This window comes from Chiloscyllium plagiosum, unplaced genomic scaffold (genome assembly GCF_037043375.1).
Source record: "Chiloscyllium plagiosum isolate Xiang-an unplaced genomic scaffold, Cpla_swu_hap1 HiC_scaffold_26, whole genome shotgun sequence".
NCBI classification, from domain to species: domain Eukaryota; kingdom Metazoa; phylum Chordata; class Chondrichthyes; order Orectolobiformes; family Hemiscylliidae; genus Chiloscyllium; species Chiloscyllium plagiosum.
Genome location: NW_028270164.1, coordinates 22,251,260 through 22,265,402, shown reverse-complemented (window position 1 = coordinate 22,265,402; position 14,143 = coordinate 22,251,260). Strand labels below are relative to the sequence as shown.

The 14,143-nt window shown below is 38.7% G+C and overlaps 1 protein-coding gene across 2 annotated transcripts in view; it reads right to left on the bottom strand.

Annotated features, from left to right (window-relative positions):
- LOC122563175 (uncharacterized) overlaps nucleotides 1–583 on the bottom strand; it is an 82,537-nt gene extending 81,954 nt beyond the window's left edge. The window contains exon 1 of one of the 2 annotated variants that reach the window (XM_087973565.1): nucleotides 349–583. In XM_087973565.1, coding sequence (XP_087829691.1) covers nucleotides 349–412 — 64 coding nt within the window. In that variant the 5' untranslated portion in view covers nucleotides 413–583. The remainder of the gene's footprint in view (nucleotides 1–348) is intronic. The other variant, XM_087973564.1, reaches the window with a different exon arrangement.
- Between the last annotated feature and the right edge of the window lie 13,560 nt (nucleotides 584–14,143).

Here is a 14,143-nt window from a genome sequence, read left to right as displayed (position 1 = left end):
CTGAGGAAACAGTAAAATCACTTAATCCTCATTATCTGGTTCAATTCTAGCCATTTTACATTTAGAAGGTTGTTAATGCAATTTGCAGGAACTTGCCAATGTGAGAACGCATTCAGGCTTGGGCACTTTATCCATTTAAACTCCCAACAACGGTAATGCTTGGAACAAGCACGTTTGGTGATAAAATGTAATTGTAAGACAATAGGAGAAATCTAGTCTGGCTTTCAGCCCCATCTGTCCTGGAAGTGTACTCAATTATAAAGCAAAAATTATTATTTTAATCTTTTATAATTCCCCAGAAAAAAATGCACAATAAATGTGAGAGCTGGTGAGAGATTCTGACCTTACCTGGATTGTCAGTGGAACACACAGTCACAAAAACTGCAACAATTAGGAAAATTTCCTGCCACATTTTCGCTCTAACGAGCCTGGATTCAGTGTTGTATGTTTAGAATCTGCTGCCTGTAACAATATACCACGGGACCAATATGTGTTTCTCCTTTCTGGTCGTAATATTAACGTCAGAATTAACCCTGAATCCGATGCTTCATTTGATTCGCTAATTCCTAAGACGATGTTGTTGTGTTTTTGGTTGCTCGTATCTGGATGTAACAAAAGCTTTTAGTAGCCAGTGAGCTGATTGCAGTTAGCAGATAATGTCTGTCATTATTTTTCCCTTTCCTGTAAACTCAACTAGACCCCACCCTATGCTTGCTGTAAAAAGTTATCGTGCACACCAGGGCTCATTGGTTCCTGAAAGCAAAGATAAAGAAAGAAGTGACGCATTTTAAAAATAATTTCCACTTGTTGAGTCCGCTTTTGAAACCAAAGTCTTTGCATTGCCTGTCAGTTTATTTTTCACTTTTCACACTTGATAAAATCATGGTTATATGGAATGCAACATTACAGTACAAGACTAACAGCCATGTAATATTCCTTATGCACTACTACAGATCTGATGTATCACTATTGTATACAGTGCCTACAATTCTGTAATAGAACTCTCCACAAACATACATGTGCAACACTACTGAACACAATCTACAGTTTTGAAAACTTACAATGCCTACTGTTCTGAAAAACAACATCCACAGATATATGATATAACTAGACACTATCTGCGCAACTATCATTCTACTATAGTTATGAATTACAAGAATTAGCTTTATTGTCACATGTACTCACATGAATACAGTGAAAAGTTTGCAAGTTGTAAGAAACTAAATAATGAAGTCAATGTGAGTAAGGGGAAGAGGAGGCAAGGAGCAGATGATGAATGCAAAGGGGCTGGTGGTCTGAGGTGCATTTGTTTTAATGCAAGATGTATAGTAGGTAAGGCAAATGAACATATGGCTTGGATTAGTACCTGGGAGCATGATGCTATTGCTATTACTGTGACTTGGTTGAAGGAGGGGCATGATTGGCAGCTAAAGATCCCAGGATATCGACACTTCAGACAGAGGTAGAATGGGAGATAAAATGGGTGGAGGAGTTGCATTACTGGTCAAAGAAAATATCACAGCTGTGCTGAAGTCGGGCACAAGGGAAGATCTGAGCAGTGAGGCAATATGGGCAGAGTTCAGAAATAGGAAGGATGCGGTAACAATGTTGAGGCTGTATTACAGGGCTCCCATCAGCAAATGTGAGATAGAATATGTAAACAGATCATGGAAAGATGTAGGAGCAACAGGGTGGTGGTCAGACGCGATTTAATTTTCCCAGCATTGACTGGGATTCACTGAGTGTTAGAGGTCTACATGGAGCAGAATTTGTAAGGAGCATCCAGGAGGGTTTTCTAGAGCAGTGTGTAACTGGGCCAACTCTGGAAGGGGCCATACTGGACCCGGTGGTGGGAAATGAGCACAGCCAAGTGGTTGATGTTTCAGTTGGGGATTACTTTCCATAAGTTTTAGAATACTCTTGGGCAAAGAGGAAAGTGGTCCTAAAGGAAGAGTGCAAAATTGGGGAAGGTCAACTATACCAAAATTCAGCAGGAGCTGGGGAATGTAGATTGGGAGCAGCTGTTTGAAGGTAAATCCACATTCAATATGTGGGAGGCTTTTCAAGTGAAGTTGATTAGAGTTCAGGAGAGGTATGTTCCTGTGAAGTAAAGGATTTGAATAGCAAGGTTAGGAAACCATGGATGACAGGGGAAATTGTGAGACTAGCTAAGAGGAAAAAGGTCTAGGCGACTGAAGAGGTACATTAGGTCTAGGCGACTGAAGATAGACAAAGGTTTGGAAGAATATCGGGAAGTAGGACCAATCTGAAATGGGGAATTAAGAGGGCTTAAAAGGGGTCATGAGATATCCTTAGCAAACAGGGTTAAGGAAAATCCAAAAGCCTTTTTTTCATATATAAGGAGCAAAAGAGTAATTAGAGAATACTTGGCAGAATGTTTATATTGGAATTCCACAAGGGTCCGTCTAACGACTCTTGCTTTTCATGATACATATTATTAGCTTAGATATTTGAGCACAAGGCACAATTTCAAAATATATGGATGACATGAAACTTGAAAGTATGTGAACCATGAGTAGGATAGCTTGGAATTTCATAAAGGCATATGAAAGTTGGTAAAATGGGTCAGCAAGCTGTAGTTGAAATTTAATAGGGAGAAATGTATAATGATTGATTTTGTTGGAAGAACACAGAGATAAAATAACTGGTATAATTCTAAAGGAGCGCAATGCTAGTGAACCTATGTATTGATATATGCAAATCATTTAAGGTGACAGAAACATTAACAGTGTTCAATAAAGCATAATATATGAACATATGAATTTGAAGCAGAAATTGGCAATTCAGCCCCTTGAACATGTTCCACCTGTTAATAAAATTAAGGTGATTTGATTCTCATCTCAAATACATATTCCCAACTACTTTTGATGACCTTTCAAACTTCCTAGCTGAATTAGAATCTGACTGCCTCTACCTACCAGTTTATTTTATTAAATGTTATTAATGAACTCAAATTTGTTCAGAAGTCTAAATTTAGAAACAAATACAAATTGTTTCCAATGAATATTCATAAAGTCATAGATATAGAGATGTACAGAATGGAAACAGACCCTTCAGTCCAACTCGTCCATGCCGACCAGATCTCCCAATCCAATCTAGTCCCACCTGCCAGCACCCGGCCCATATCCCTCCAAACCCTTCCTATTCATATATCCATCCAAATGCCTCTTAAATGTTGCAATTGTACCAGCCTCCACCACTTCCTCTGGCAGCTCATTCCATACACACACCATCCTCTGTGCGAAAACGTTGTGGCTTACGTCTCTTTTATATCTTTTCCCTCTCACACTTAACCTCTGGACTCCTCCATCACAGGGAAGAGACTTGTCTATTTATCCTATCCATGCCCCTTATGATTTTATAAACTTCTAAAAGGTCACCCCTCAGCCTCCGACTCTCCAGGGAAAACAGTCCCAGTCTATTCAACCTCTCCGTATAACTCAAATCCTCCAACCCTGGCAACATCCTTGTAAATTTTTTCTGAACTCTTTCAAGTTTCACAACATCCTTCTGATAGGAAGGAGACCAGAATTGCATGCAATATTCCAAAGGTGGCCTAACCAATGTCCTGTACAGCTGCAACATAAACTCCTAACTCCTGTATTCAATACTCTGACCAATAAAGGAAAGCATACCAAATCCCTTCTTCACTATCCTATCTACCCGTGACTTCACTTTCAAGGAGCTATGAATCCACACTTCAAGGTCTCTTTGTTCAGCAACACTCCCTAGGACCTTACCATTAAGTGTATCAGTCCTGCTAAGATTTGCTTTCCCAAAATGCAGCAAACCCCATCTGCCACTTCTCAGCCCATTGGCCTATCTGAACGAGATCCAGTTGTGATCTGAGGTAACCTTCTTCGCTGCCCACTACATCTCCAATTTTAGTGTCATCCGCTTACTAACTATTTCTTTTATGATCACATCCAAATCAGCTAATTGGCTGGACAAGTTTTTATTTATTGAAATTCATTCAAATTTTCCAAAAGTTGTATATTACAAATGAACTGATTTAATTCAGCAATTAAACATTTCTAAAGCTTTTGGACACATCTGTTCTCTTTTTGCTAAAATTGTTAATGTCCTCAGCAGAGTTTTAAAGGTGAAGATGTGATTAAAAAATCATAAGGGCTCAGGAGCTTGCAACTCCTTTGAGGATTTTCTCTGCTTCCTCCTGTTCCTGACTCAGATGCAGTGCTCCAGCAACTCATGAAGTATAAATACAGAAAGTAAGCTTTAAAAGCTATTTCATTGGGTTGGGCCTAATTTGAGTCACAACAATACATCTGCGCATGAACGTTTGAGTAAGGTTATGGTTGCCCTTACCTCGGTCATTTGAGGGCTGCCTAATTTATCTGAACATACCCTTCCTTTCTCACTGAGATCAGTCAGATAACGTTGACCAAGATGTAATTTTGCTAATCTAAACTGACAGTTCAGTGCAGCACTGAGACGGAACTGTATTTTTGGGTGTGCCACTTTTTGGTTTTAACATTAAATTGAAATCCTATCTGCCTCTTAGACTGGATGTAAATGATCTGAAGTTCTTTTATGATGAAATGTCTGGAGTCCCGAACAATATTTATCCGATTACTGACACTACCAGGGGTCACTAACTAGTCATTGTTCTATTGCTGCTCAAACAATACTATAGTGTGTATATAGTAATGATTGTGTGACTGATCACAGCAACAATAAAGGTCATTCACAGCAAAACTCTCTGAGGGCTTTATAATACAAGCTTTTCTTGGGCCTCACATGGTGTATTGCCTCTCCTCATTAGTTCATCAGGAAAACATTATAGAAATGACAGAAATTTGTGAAGTGATATATTGTGACAGGCAAAATATAGAAGCAATACATGTCAAATAACACCAATTTGTGCTTGTTCACAAATTTTTGAAAATTAATACAACATTCAATAAAGTATGTGGGATTCTGGCTACTATAAATATTATAACAGAGAATATAAAGACAAGGAAAAGTGTTTTAACACTGATTTTACTCTACATGTCCATTGTATTTACAGTAACCACACTTAAAAGACAAGAAGGCTTCTGAGAAGGTGCAGAAGACTTTTATTAGAATAGTTTTAGGATGAAGGATTGTAGTTACGTAGACTAGATACCTTGGGATCAATCTCATTAGAGCAGAAAAGGCTGAAGGAGATTTGATAAAAGTGTTGGAGTCAATGTTTTGAATGGTTGATGGCTGATAAAATGCATTGTTGGTGATTGGCAAAAGAACCAAAGATGACATGGCAAAAGGAACACAAAACGTAGGAATTACACATACCTCTGCAAAGCGTCATTGTGTGTGAAGAAAATTTCTGGGGAGAATTGTCGAGCTGTATTGTCTTAGTTTTGTTTAGAAAATAATTCCTTTTTGTCCTGGCAATGCTGGAGACTTATTTCCAACAGAACTAAAAGTTAAATTCTCCACCTCCATCTTTAAAATGAATACATAGAAAATTACAGTTGTGACCCATTTTCCCCTTAAGCACTCCTCCCATATTCCAGTCGCATTATAGTCAAAATTGTATGCAAGTCTTGCAGCCAAATGTAAAGTTTAAACAATGTCAAGAAAGCTCCTGTTAGAAGTGGCCCTGTATTATTATATTATCACATAATTTGTAATTTTTAATTTGCAGGCCACCATAATACAAAAAGGTATACTTAATAATGCAGAGGCATAATACTCACTCAAAGTTCATTAGTACATTATAAGGGCAAAATCCATGTTTGTGTATTCAAACAAAAACTGCAAACAACAGGCTTTAATTCTTCATGCAAAGTTTTCTCCTTTTCTTATTTTTAAATAAATGATTGCAATGGGATGTCAAATCATCAAGGAAGATAATGTAATAAAGGTAAAATACCAGCTTCTTGAAACTGAATATGAAATCCTTAGTCTGAGAGAAACCCTTCTTTAGAACATAGAGCATTATGTGGATGTAAATAATTTTTAAAATTTCCTACACTTTATTCAACATTATACCAGTTTGAATTAATCATTCAATATTGCATATCAAAATCTTAATCACATTAAAAAAACTCAAATTATAAGTGTGCGAATTTAACCTGCTCTCAAGGGGAGGTGATAGGCTAGTGGTACTATTGCTGGATTTTAATCCAGAGATCCAGATCATGCTCTGGGTCCTATATTCATATCCTATCAGGGCAGATAGCAGCTTTAGAATTCAGTCCAAAAAAAATCTGGAATTAAGAATCTAAAGATGACCGTGAATTGATTGTTGGAAAAAATCCATGTTGTTCACGAATGCCCTTTAGTGAAGGAAGCTACCATCTTTACCTGGTCTGGCCTGCATGTGACTCCAGAGCCACAGCAATGTGGTTGACCTTTAAACTACCTTCTGGGCACTTAGGGATGGGAATAAATGCTTCCCTGGGCAGCAATGCCCTCACCCCATCAATGAATGTTTTAAAAATTAATTGTAATATTAGCATTATTGCTATTTGGTCTCTATATCTCTATATGGTCTATGTAGAATAGTTAGGATAAATTTAACAAAAATGAGGAATGCATAGAAAGAATGTTTCATTTTTTTTCAAAATTAAATTCTGTGAATGTTTAAAATGCTTTAATTTCCTTGCAGAAAGGTTGATCTTTTGAAAATTGTGACTCTGTTTGTTCAGCTCCTTGGGCACACTGACACCAACTCTCCTCCTTTCAATGAGACCTTCAGAATGTCCTGAAATTGTGTTTTCTATCCACAAGATTGGGGTCAACCTTATCTTGTGAAAAGGCTATCTGTCAAAGCCATTTATTTGGCATAAATATCTTATGTGTTCAGAAAACTTCATGTGGAGTTGCTGTGTATTTGCATTTACTTTCTCAATTACAATTTCTGTCTTCATTTACGTTACTTGTCACTGTCTAATTACAGGCATTTATCACACGATGGCGCAGTTGTATCTGTTTCCTACAAAATATCATTTGAAACAATTACACACCTTCTTTGCAGCAATTGAAATCGCATTTCGATTAGATATTGAAAATAAGCAAGGAATATTTTTTTTTAAAAAAATTACAATAAAGTAATTAATTCCACCCATTCCCTTCAATTTTCCAAACCACAACCTTTCTCACCATTCTGAGTTGGACTTGATGCTTGCACAATGCTGTTCCTGGGTCTATTAATCCTCTGGGATGTTTAAATGCAACAATCATTGTTAACTGTGGGTCTAATTCAGTAATTGTTAGTTAGAAATCATGCCCAGCGGTGCAGCAGGTAAAAATAATTCATTTAATGCTGGTTTACAGCTATTCCTGGCTTGTTTCCTTGGATTAAGAGTATCAACATTATTTAGGTGGGCACCATGGCACAAGAAATCCTGGTTCAAAATGGGACATAGCAGAAATGCAACATTAAAAAAAACACTCTATAATTCTGGTAAATTGCTACTTTCGACCAAATAAAAATGAAATGGAATCTTAATTTAACTTAGGAACCTTATGTAATTACTAATGAGCTCAGAGATGGAAAATAATTCTTAGACACCATCATGGCCTGTTGAAGATGAAGTGTGAATGCCAGTGGTGGTGTGTGGGTGGGAGATAGCTTCACACTACATTCCATTGTGCCACGGCATCTTTGTGCAATGTGCTCTGCCCAACTGGGAAAAACAAAGAAGGTACATGATCGATCCTGAAGAGCTGGGAAAGCAACAGCAGTATTCTTCAGAGGAAGGTTTTTTTAGATTACATTAGATTACATTAGATTACATTACAGTGTGGAAACAGGCCCTTCAGCCCAACCAGTCCACACCGACCCGCCGAAGCTCAACCCACCCATACCCCTACATTTATCCCTTACCTAACACTATGGGCAATTTAGCATGGCCAATTCACCTTACCTGCACATCTTTGGACTGTGGGAGGAAACTGGAGCACCCGGAGGAAACCCACGCAGCCACGGGGAGAACTTGCAAATTCCACACAGTCAGTCGCCTGAAGTGGGAATTGAACCCGGGTCTCTGGCGCTGTGAGGCAGCAGTGCTAACCACTGTGCCACCGTACTTCAAGGTGAAGGCATTAAGCAAGCAAAACATCACATTCAGCACAACAGCTATGTAACATTTGGGGCAACAAACCACTCTTGCAGCTGCCATTACTTTAACAGTTGATCAGATAGGTGGTGATGTACAGACAATACATTTATGATGGTGAGATTCAATTTCCAGTGAAGTATCACCTGTTCTACTCATAAAGAAGATTAGTTTTGCTTCCTTCCCACAACATCCACTGTGAAGGTCTATTCTGGTCAGGCAACATTTGACCTGGTGCACAACCAGGCTTCAAATATAATGACGTAAAACAAAATTGCTGAGCCTACTTGGACCTTCTCGCATGCAATAGTTTACCATGGACTTGAGAATTGTAGACTATAGTTATTAAATGATGTGTTATGAAGATGTGGGTGTAACTTTAAGAGAGTTAAAAGCTAGCCGAACTACCTGACACATCACCAAGTGTTCTGAACAAGATATAATGTAACATTTAGCTGAAGAAGTTTCTCCCTATCTCTATTCTAAAAGGCCATAGGGTCCTAGTCTTTCTTACCAATGTAAACATCTTCCCAATATCCACTCTGTCCGGGCCATTCAATATTTTGTATGTTTCAATTAGATCCCCCCACAACATTCTCAACTCCAAGTAAAGACCAGAGTCCTCAAACGTTTGTCATATGTTAAGTTTTTCATTCCGGAGACCATTTTTGTGAACCTCCTCTGAACATGCTCCAAGACCAGTACATCCTTCCTGAGATATGGGGCTCAAAACTGCATACAGTACTTCGAACGTGGTCTGACCAGAGTGTTAAAGAGCTTTGGAAGTACATCCCTGCTTTTATGTTCAACTCCTCTCAAAATAAATGCCATCATTGCATTTGCCTTCCTAACTACTGACTCAACCTTGAGAGAATCCTGGACTAAAACTCCCAAGTCTCTTTGCATTTTAGACTTCTGAATTTTCTCCTCATTTAGAAAATAAATGCATCTACTTTCCTACCAAAGTGCATGACCTCACACTTTCTCAAGTTGTACTCCACCTGCCACATTTTTTGCCCACTCTCCTAACCTGTCCAAATCCTTCTGCACCCTCTCCGCTGCCTCAATCCTACCTATCCCTCTACCTATCTTTGTATCATCTGCAAACTTAGCCAGAATGTCCTCCTTTCTTTCATCTAGATCAATAATATATAAAGTGAAAAGTTATGGTCTCGAAACTGAGCCCTGTGGAACACCACTCATCACCAGCTGCCTTCCTGGGAAGGACCCTTATTTCCCCATTCTCTGCTGTCTGCCAAACAGCCAATATTTCAACCATGCTTGCCTATAATACCATGGGCCCTTATCTTACTCAGTAAACTCCTATGTAGCACTTTGTCAAAGGCCTTCTTGAATCCAGGTAGATAACATTCATTGACTCTCATTAATCTAATCTGCTCATTATTTCCTCAAAGAATTCTAGAATATTTGTCAGGCATGATCTCCCCATGATGAAACCATGCTGAATTTGCGTTATTTTACCATGAACTTCCAAATGTTCAGAAATCTCATCCTTCACAATATTTCTGTGCTTTATAACTCTCTGACCTCCATTTAGAGGTGTTAAAATGTGAGATTAACCAGGAATACGTATTGTCAAGTTTACATATAAAAAGACCCAGATAAAGGTTTCAGCAACAGGTAAATAGAGGTAAGGACTGACATGAGCAATGTTGCCCAATTAGAAAAAGGAGATTTTTACTGATGGTAGGAATATGACTGCAAGTTCACCTCTCGGTCAAATATGACACCAAAGTTATGATCAGCTTGATTCAGCCTCAAAGAGTTGCAAGGGAGAGGGAATAACAAGCGAACAGAGTTTGCAGAGGGAGTTTGAAGCCAATTAGTTGTGTCTTTAAGGTTTTAATTGTAGGAAATGTCTGCTTATGCAGCACTAGATCTTGGACAAACATCTGACAATATGTGGATTAGTCATGAGAGGTGGTGGTGAGATTGAGTCTAGATGTCATCATCATACCTGGAAATTAGGTGTTTTCAAATGATGTCACTGAAGAGTAGCATGTCGATGACATCAAGGAGAGAGCTCACGGTAGATACTTAGGAAACAACAAGAGGTAATGGTGCAAGAGTTTGAACAGAAACCATGGCAATTGATAGCCTGCCTGTGCTCAGGTTGACAAGAATGGGATCAGACATTGATTCTATATACCTTTTGAAAATTATGAAAACTGCAGTTCACTTATTAGACAAACAGCAGGAAAATAACATCGATTACCAAGTGCTTAAAACGCATGGTGGAAACAGATTCAACAAAGGAAAGGAGACTTATACACTTCATGGTAAGGTCCTAGGGAACAAAGAGACCTTGGAGTACAGGTTCATAACTCCTTGAAAGTGGAGTCGCAGGTAGATAGGATAGAGCACAAAGCGTTTGGTATGTGATTCTTTATCGGTCAGAGTGTTGAGTATCGGAGTTGGGAGGTCCTATTGTTGAAGTACAGGACATTGTTTAGGCCACTTTTGCAATATTGCGTGCAATTCTGATCTCCTTCCGATCAGAAGGATGTTGTGAAACTTGAAAGGGTTCACAAAAGATTTATAAGGAAGTTGCCAGGATTGGAGGATTTGAGCTATAGGGAGAAGTTGAATAGCCTGGGGCTGTTTTCCCTGGAGTGTCATAAGCTAAGGGGTGACCTTATAGAGGTTTATAAAATCATGAGGGGCATGGATAGGATAAATAGACAAGGTCTTTTCCCTGGGGTGGGGAGTCCAGAACTAGGGGGCATAGGTTTAGGATGAGAGGGGAAAGATATAAAAGAGATCGAAGGGGCAACCTTTTCACGCAGAGAGTGGTGCATGTATGCAATGAGCTGCCAGAGGAAGTTGTGGTGGCGAGAATAATTCCAACATTTGAAAGGCATCTAGATGGGTTTGGAGGGATTTGGGTTGGGTGCTGGCAAGTGGCACTAGATTGGGTTGAGATATCTGGACGGCATGGACTAGATTATGATTTGGAGATGCCGGTGTTGGACTGGGGTGTACAAAGTTAAAAATCACACAACACCGGGTTATAGTCCAACAGGTTTAATTGGAAGCACACTAGTTTGGTCTCCCACCTGATGAAGGACCGTCGTTCCGAAAGCTAGTGTGCTTCCAATTAAACCTGTTGGACTATAACCTGGTGTTGTGTGATTTTTAACTTTGGACTAGATTAGGTTGGGATATCTGGTTAGCATGAATGAGTTGGACCAATGTTTCTGTTCCTGTGCTGTATATTTCTATGACTCTTTGACTCTAAATGGGTGTTGTGGATGAACTGCAGTGGGTGTGTGAGGATGGTGCAAGACAGGTGAGTGTGACAAGTCATCACAGGTGGAAAATGAGAAGGGGGAGGAAGCCGTGTAGTAGAAATGACATTAGATGAGTAATACAGAACCCCGGACTAATGCTCTGAGCAAGTGGATTTCAGTCTCACCAGTGGATGGCAACATTTGATTTAAGTAAAAATTTGATCAAAACCACTGTTAATTTTGTTTAAAAAAAACCCCAAAAGGTTCATTCATTCCTTTTGGTAGGGAAATCTGCCTACCTTACCTGACTTGATCCTTTTGTGACTCCAGATGCACAGCAATGTCATAAACTTTTAACTGCCCTCTGGGAAATTAGGGATGGGTAATAAATACTGTCTACTCAATGATATCCACATACTATGAGAAAAATTAAAAGATCTCCTGGCGAGGCTGGGTGCAAGCAACAGGAGAAAGAGAAAGCATGTGGAATGAACCTAAAACCTCCGTGAAAGAATTACTCAAAAAGAAATATGTTAAATGATTTGTTTTGTGTTATTTTATGATTCTAGCCTTAGCTATGCTGCGTCAGCAAAGTTGCTCTGGTGAATCAGCTTGGTGTTTTTTTTATTTTAATTGAATAAATTCCTATTTTTGATTATGAAAGATTTAATTCTTTAAAAATTCATCTTTGGTGATACATCTACTGGGCTTATCCCTTTATCTCGCCATGACGCGGAAGGTTGAATCCCTCTATTAACTAAACCAAATAGCCAGAAAAACTTGCTTCACCTCATAATCTGTTAAAATGTAAGTAACAGAGTATTCTCAAATTCCACCATTTAAAAAAAAATTGATTTCTCTAACTCTAAGTGAACAAACAAAATTATTCACAAATCCAAGCCCCCCTTTCTCTTAACTACTTATTATCTAAAAATTTGTTATTCCAATAAGACACTTATTAAAATTATATTAACTTAATCTCAAAACCACACAGTCTCTATCTTCTTCCATGTCTTCACTCTTCTAGCTATTGATCTCCCTGGGTCATCTTCTTTCTTTTTACTGCGAATATGTTTCACATGAAAAGGTGCCTTTAATAGAGAGTGCTTTCTAATTTCTTTGAGAGCAAGATGTTAGATTTGCAGTTAGCTCCTCACCGGTTTCTCTCTCTACGAGAGTTGCTTTCCCCATAATTTTCAAAATACCGAGTCTTATACCCTCCCCCCACCCCCCATGACACATTAAATTCTTATGATTTGATTGGTTTCCAAGTGTCAAAACAATAAAATTCAAATTCCATTGGCTTCTGGTATCCTGGGCATAATTTACAATGGTTAAATTTGAATTGTTGTGAAAACAACCAAAACTCAGGTATCCACTTAACAGCCAAATGTTAATATTTTCAATTTTCCAGTACACTCTGTGACTGCCATCCAGTCATATACCCAGGTGCTTGTAATCTCTCAGTTCAGAACAGCATTCACTCTCTCTTAAAGGTACAGTACACGCCTTCAACTTCATAATCTTAGTGAGAGGTATACAGATAGTTTACAGGTTCAGTAAATTGGCAAATAGAGTATAGTATGGGAGAATATGAAGTTGTTCATTGGAAGTGAGAACAAAAGCATAGAAAATTATTTAAATGGACAAAAGCTGCAGAAATTAACAATACAAAGTATTTGTGCATGACACATGAGTGTGAGAAAAACATGACAGCTATTGGTGGGAAGGGGGAGGAAGTGATGTAGTTGGAGTGACGAGAGAAAGCTAGTGCATCGGTGGAGCAGGTAAACAAAAAGGCTAATACAACACTGACCCTTATATAACAAGGTCTGGAGTATGAGAGTAGGGAACTGAACAGAGTGATGGTGAGAGCACATGTGTGTACCACAAGAAGTTTTGATCACCTTATTTAAGGAATGATATCATTTTATTGGTGGAAGTTCACTAGGATTATCTTGAGTATAAAGGGTTTGACTTATTAGCAAAGGCTAAATAGATTCAGTTATTCAGTTCAGAAAAATAAGAGGTGATCTCATTGAAACATGTTGGATTCTAAAAGGGTCTGACAGGATAAATGCACAGAAGATATTTCCGCTCATGGGAGAGTCTAGGACTAGAGGGCATAGTCTCAGAATAAAAGAGTGCCAATTTATGACTAAGATGAGGAGTAATTTCTTCTGTCAGATGTTTGAGTATCTTAAGAACTCTTCACCACTGACAGCTGTGGGAACATAGTGCTTTTGCATATTTAAGGCTTAGATGGATTGATTCTTTATCAGGGAGAGTGTCTTTAGAACTCTTCACCACAGATAGCTGTGGGAACACAGTGCTTTTGTATATTTAAGGCTTAGATGGATAGATTCTTTATCAGGGAGAAAGTGAGGATGGCAGATGCTGGAGATCAGAGTCGAGAGTGTGGTGCTGGAAAAACAAAGCCGGTCAGGTAGCATCCAAGGAGCAGGAGAATCGATGTTTCAGGCATAAGCCCTTCATCAGGAATGATTTTTTATCAGTAGGGTGACAGGGAAAGGCAGGAAAGCTGACATGTGGAATGTTTGATCAGCCATGATCCTATTGAATGGCAGTGCAGGTCTGAGGGACCAAATGGCCTACCCTGTTCCTATTTCTATGGCCTTAGTTTGGTTTTACATAAAGAAAAAAATGTAAATAAGGGCAAATTGTCATGCTAATAATAGATTGGGTGTTTAGCAGCTGATACAAAAATCTATGTGAATCCATCAAGGAAAACATCTGGAAAACAGTAGTTTGAAAAAGGATAACTTTGGATCTTTGTAAAAG